The sequence below is a fragment of the Osmerus eperlanus genome, chromosome 6 (genome assembly GCF_963692335.1).
Source record: "Osmerus eperlanus chromosome 6, fOsmEpe2.1, whole genome shotgun sequence".
NCBI classification, from domain to species: Eukaryota; Metazoa; Chordata; class Actinopteri; order Osmeriformes; family Osmeridae; genus Osmerus; species Osmerus eperlanus.
The window spans coordinates 13,531,981-13,537,998 of record NC_085023.1 but is presented as its reverse complement, the minus strand read 5'-3'; the positions used below and the strand labels follow the sequence as shown (position 1 = coordinate 13,537,998).

Here is a 6,018-nt window from a genome sequence, read left to right as displayed (position 1 = left end):
TGGGATGTGAGGTCATCTGTGATGTTTGGATGGGGCAGCAGCCTCTGTCTGTGCAATGTCATGGAGACAGATGACATCAATGGGGTGAAGGAAATGCCATGTCTGTCTCATGTTTGCTGAGGGATCAGATTAGAGTACAGGTTGCAGCTCCTATTCAATCATCAGTCAATATAGGCCTACTGGTAGCCTATGGGAAAGGGAAAGGAAAATTCGTATTGGATTTGGAAATGTGCTAACGTTATAGTAAAAATGTATACTGTTTAATAGTAAACTCCTTAATGCGTTAGCTATTTAACTTTAGAGTTTCTCGGTGGTCTTCAGTGAAGATCAGACGCAGCATTAACAATTGCTCAGCTTCGGAGGCCTTTTCTTACTCTCGCGTGTTTCCATAGACTGCGAGACGGGAGGAACCAATCAGATATCCGTACTATGGGCCGTCATCAAAGAAATGGCGACTTGCGTGAACGAACACAATGACAACAAACTTTAAAAATCGGCTAACAAAACGAATAGACAAGATAAATAATGGTGCAGGACGATTTATAATGACCGACCGGAAAAAGCATGAAGCTCCCACTGCTTCACGTGAGTTCAGTGAAATGTGGAATCATGCACTTTCTAAAAACAGACCGAGATCGAACAAATCAAGGAATAAAACAAAACATACCCAACTATCACCATGCGTTAACTCTTCAAGTCCCCCCAAAGGTAAGATTGTTGCAGGAATCATACCAAATGAGCTTCCCAGTTTTCTAGTTATCTCAAGTCAGGTTATTTAGCCAACTAATTTAGTTAGTCTTGTCAACAATTGTGTAGTTGTTTAGCTACAAATAGCGGCTTATGAATGGATGGCTAACTTTAGCGTCTTCCTCATGAGCATGCAAGGTTTAACTGGATCACTTGAGGCAGTTGTAATCCTAGGCCTACACTTAGATAAAATACTCCTGACTCTGTAAAGTCAGGAGTAAAGTTGATACGATGCAAGGAATAAGCAGATATGTCATACTTGATTCAATAGTTAACTAACTACCGAGTGTTCATACACATCTTTCTAAACATTGATCTCATTAGTTTTGGAGACCCCCAGATGCAGAGGAAGACTAGGATACAGCAACTTGAATAGTGGAGATTCCCCTGGTGATGGAGAAATGGTGCATGACATCATATGGGACTCCACATCACCTTCTGGAAACAATGGTAACAAACAAAAACAATAGTGTTGTAACACACACAAACAAATAAAAACATACTCTTCCCGGAAATATATATTTTTAAAAGAAGTGAGGACATTTGACTAAATGTCTGACTTCATTTCACAGGGAAAGGGCCCGGAGAAACTAAAGTTGTCAAGATCTCAGACATTGTCAATCGCATTGTTCCAAAGGTCAGTACATTAGTTATTTTAAAACTTACTGTTTATACTATCTTATCTTTGCATGTTTAACTGAGTCTTATGAAGCATAATCCTACTGATTAATAGGCCTGGTTTAGTAATATAAGCTTTTTCTATCAAATTTGTCACAATGTGACACCAAATACAATCAAACATCACAGATGTCTTGAAAATTGAACTTTTCTTGTTTCTCTTCACTTTATCTGTATCTTGAACATGTAGTATAGACTGTAAAGTATTTCCAGCAGCTGTTCTGAGTCTAAATGTATTTTTTTAGGATACCAAACCTACCAGTGTTGAGTCAGCCTTATTACAGTGGATTGGGGACAGTGCTGTCCCTTGTACCCCTGAAGCGCGTCCACCAAGTGTCAAGAGGAAATCAACACGGTAAGTACGAAACAAGAGACATTGGAATGAGTGCCCTAACCATGATTACAAAGATAGTATTCATGTTTCAATACAGCCATATTTCCTAAGTGATGTGCCAAAGCTGGAGAAAAAAAATAATGATAACCACATTTCTTTTCTCGACTTCAAAGGCAAAGCAATGTGGAGGACCTCATGAAACTGGCCAAGCAATTTGACATCAGTATGCACCAGCAAGACAAAGAGAGCCTTGAACAAAGAAACAACACCCTCAATAACCTCAGCAAACACAACACAGCAGCCGGCCGCTCGTCCGGTGAGATTATTCCTGCCGTTTGCGTGGAGGAACGCGGAAGTCTGTCCTCCAGGTCCCAGCAAGCGGAGGAGGAGCTACACGCTCTGTTTGACGGGCCGACTCAGCGAATTAGCGGCCGTCTGAGTCAGGGTTCATCTGCGTCCTCGTATTCACAAGACATTAAGGGTCAACCTGGGGTTTCCCATCTCGCCACCCACAGGTCAGAGGTCAAGTCTGGTCCTGTACCATGTCCCGGTGACGTGGACGGGATTTTCAAAGGTGCGTCAGTCAAAGCGGACGATTTTGACGATGATTGGGAGAATGATGACCTCCTCAATGACTCAAATGTGCTTGAGATGAACTCTGAGCCACAGGCGGAAGTGGCACCCAAACCCAGCTCACAAACATGCACTATCAAAAATTGCCTTGCTACAGAATCTCTTCCAGCCATAACTACATGTAGGTCTACACGTGTGCACTGTCCTGATCAGGTGTCCATTGTACACCCTCAAGCCAGCAGAAGCAACCTTACAGGGCTGTGTCCCAAACCAAAGACTACCAACCGAAGCACTTTCAAGCTAGACCCCAATCCCTACTTCCAGGGCAAGATGTCTGCCACCAGAGAAGTACCCAAAACGTGCCTTACTCTAGTAAAACCCCAGCCTACAACTCAAAGGCTTGATCGGGGCTGCCCTACAGCCACGCCAGGCTCTTCTTTCGCAGTGACTTCAGACCAGCGGACAGAGAACTCTCTAAAGGACGTCTCAGACGTGGACTTTAAGTCCCTTTTCGACTCTGAGTCCCAGTGGGACGAGGGGGATGATGATGAACTGTTGTACCAGGTGTGTGACAACGTGGAGAGGATCTCCTACAGTCAGCCAGAGTCCGTGACCAGCTCTGACGGCCGGAAACAATTGGACGAAATCAAGCGAAAAATGTCCACGCCCGTAATCATTGATATAGATCGGTCTGTGAACAGAGGGTCATGCAGCTACGTCCGTTCTAACTCTGCACCGGGAACCAGCATCCCAACTGAGAACTTCCAATTATGGAACGTTCCATATCAAGCTGCCAACCATTCCATTGTGACTCAGAGCCACTCAGGTGGTGGGGTGGGCATGTTCACCCAGGCTACTAGTGCTCCTGGTGGGGGATCAATAAGCCATGGGACCTGTGCAACCTTCCAGTCTGTGGACAATAAGACAACTATGCAGCCACATACAGTCTCGGCCAGGAACCCCAACTCCCATCATGCATCATTCAAGAGACATCTGTCCGACTCTGCAACCATGAACAACAAAGGTAAGCTTTGTTCAGTTCTCAACCACCCCCTCCCCCCCTAGCCACCCACTCCCCTTGCACCTGTGCTAGGTTAGTACAGATATTGCATTAGACGCTGGCCCCAAAGAGCACATTAGCCCAATCAGGATGTTTATTGTAGATGTTATCTACTTTCCACAGGAACCTGAGAAACCCCTGTTTGATCAGCAAATGGGGTTTGAATAAGGGTTCTAAAAGGAGGCTGTACTTTAGTACTGGCATACTTTATTTTTTATTTTTTTATTATGCTTTACAAAGATAAGTAGGTCTTGTATTTATTCGAAGGGAAATTTGCAGCATTACAGCGGTCCAGATTAAAATAAATAAAATAACAATAGAAATACAATAGGTTACTCATATACAACACACGGGGGGGGGGGGGGAGTAAAATACATCATAACAAAACAAAGCATTTATCGCAAGTGACGCACTAGTCAGTAACACCACAGTAACAAACAATACTACATAGCGACACTACACAACTAGCATATTATATTTGTTTAAATTATATATATTTTTGTGTGTGTGTGTGTTTTTTTAAGTTTTTGTCACAAGTGGCATGGCGGGGAAGTGTTCTGCGCTGGAGATTGAGAGGAAGAAGCAGGAGGCGATAGCCAGGAGAAGAACACGGATGCAGACCCACAACCCAGGAGGAGCATCGTGTTGATGGTGCGTTGGGCCAGACCCAGATACTACTGAGTATGATTGCTAACCATGAGTTGGTTGTTTACATCTTTCTCTGGCCTAATGCTAATAACGAATTAGTTGGTAAATGGCTTTCATTTGTGTGGGGCCAAAGTGTCTGCAGTATTACATAGTTAGAGACTTTTAGTTTGGGAAAAGATGTTCACAAAATAAAAAAAAATGGGCTGTCCTGTTTTTAAAGTTATTTGTACAATGTTGTAATCGAAGACTTTCATGGAAAGTGTTCCATTCGCAGAGAGTAAATCTACAGTATTACATGTACCTGAACCTGCATTTAGACTTTAAAATAGTGTTTATCTGATTTAGTACTTGAATCACGTGTTACAACGGAGCAAAACACAACTGTTTTCAATGTCTCTTATTTGTGTTGTTCTTCACTATGCTTTGTATCTTCATTTTGTTCTAAAATAGCACTGGCCATAAAGAAGGCCAAGCTAAAGACTGTATCATGCCACTCCCTAGCCACAGTAGGAATAGTCTGCACCTTTGTTATTGTCTAGCTAATATGCTATGCTATTAAAATATGATCAAAACATCTTACCTGTCAATTCATGTGTTCACACTTACATACTATACTGTAAGGCTATAGCCTTATGAAAAAGTACTGAGAGAAAAGGATATTTATTATGATGGCTGATTTTGGCATGAATACCTTTAAACAGGTCTGATTGTTGAAAAGTTCATTTGATTCATTGTTTGTTGACTCCTATTTGGACTCGTAGCTCTTTTTCATATGAGGACCATACTATTAGAAATGAGAGATTATTCATATGAGACTAATATCAAGATGAATTTCCTTTCTGACCCTTCATCTCTCACACCTGCTGTATTAGGATTCTGTGGGACAACGTTTGTCTTTGTGCTTCCTAGAGAATTCTGTGTTCTCCGTACCCAAAACCCAGCTATTATTGGGCAGAAGAGATGTGCTCTCAGTTATAACACACGCGTGTGTGTAGGTTTGTCCGTGCAATTTCCATGTGTGCGTGTATATGTGTGTGTCCTACATCACGCAAGGTACCAGGCATAGGCTTAACTATGCCTTCTTTCTCCCCATCGAACGGACTGTAAATCAGAAGGCAGGGGCAATTTGGCACAGGCATAAAAGGCTGTTTTATGACTATGATTATGGTTATGATGATGACTAGCATTTATTTCAACTATCTGATGAAACCTGGCGAGGCCAACAGGTGTCGAGCAGGTACAATATCGCACTCGCTGAAGGATCCCTGTAGCCTGGCCCCGGAAAGCCAACACTCAGAAGCCCGACAGAAGAATGGCTGTTTCAGCGCTCGCTCGTCACGCTATACACAGAGCAATTTCTGATTATTGAATCAGAGCGGAGGAGGACAACGCTGGGCTTTGTGGCGAGCGAATGATTTATGACTGTTAGTCGGGTGTAAGGCAGTAATAGCTGGCCCATTATGTTTCCATGGTACCTATTTGAAGCTGTCATTTTTAATATGGATATTTTCTTTTGGGAGTTTTCGCAGATCAGAAGTGATTGTTTCGGACATTAATTGACTTATTGTAACTTTGGGGATGGTATGCACATGGCTGTACCAACCCTGTCTGTAGTTGGGACTAACATGTTTATTTAAGACCGCTGGGACAAAGTAAATATTTCAAGTATTCATAATATTTGATTGAATTTGCTTTCTCTACTCTTTTGCATCATGCCAGCTACTTTGATGAAGAGCCAAGCACACCTTCGAAACCACTGACCGTTTACGGCGATTCAAGGTGTCTGCCCCACCGTGTTTCTTTTATTTGGCCTCGCATGAAACAAGAATCAGTCAAGATAGAAACAAGGCAAGTGCTTGCATGCTCTCCTGGCCCGTAGAGTGTAAGAGATGCCACATGGGACCCTCTGAAATGTAATCATACTGTACACTTTGGAGATTTTGATCTGTGCCAAAAACGTGTTCTTGTCAGGACACAT

The 6,018-nt window shown here is 42.7% G+C and overlaps 1 protein-coding gene across 1 annotated transcript; it reads left to right on the top strand.

Moving 5' to 3' along the window:
* Nucleotides 1-423: 423 nt before the first annotated feature.
* Nucleotides 424-4,599, top strand: etaa1b (ETAA1 activator of ATR kinase b). The gene is made up of 6 exons (XM_062463638.1): nt 424-708; nt 1,072-1,197; nt 1,320-1,384; nt 1,671-1,780; nt 1,933-3,356; nt 3,917-4,599. The coding sequence occupies exons 1-6, from the start codon at nt 474-476 to the stop codon at nt 4,039-4,041; spliced, it is 2,085 nt and encodes a 694-aa protein (XP_062319622.1). The 5' UTR covers nt 424-473; the 3' UTR covers nt 4,042-4,599.
* The last annotated feature ends 1,419 nt before the right edge of the window (nt 4,600-6,018 follow it).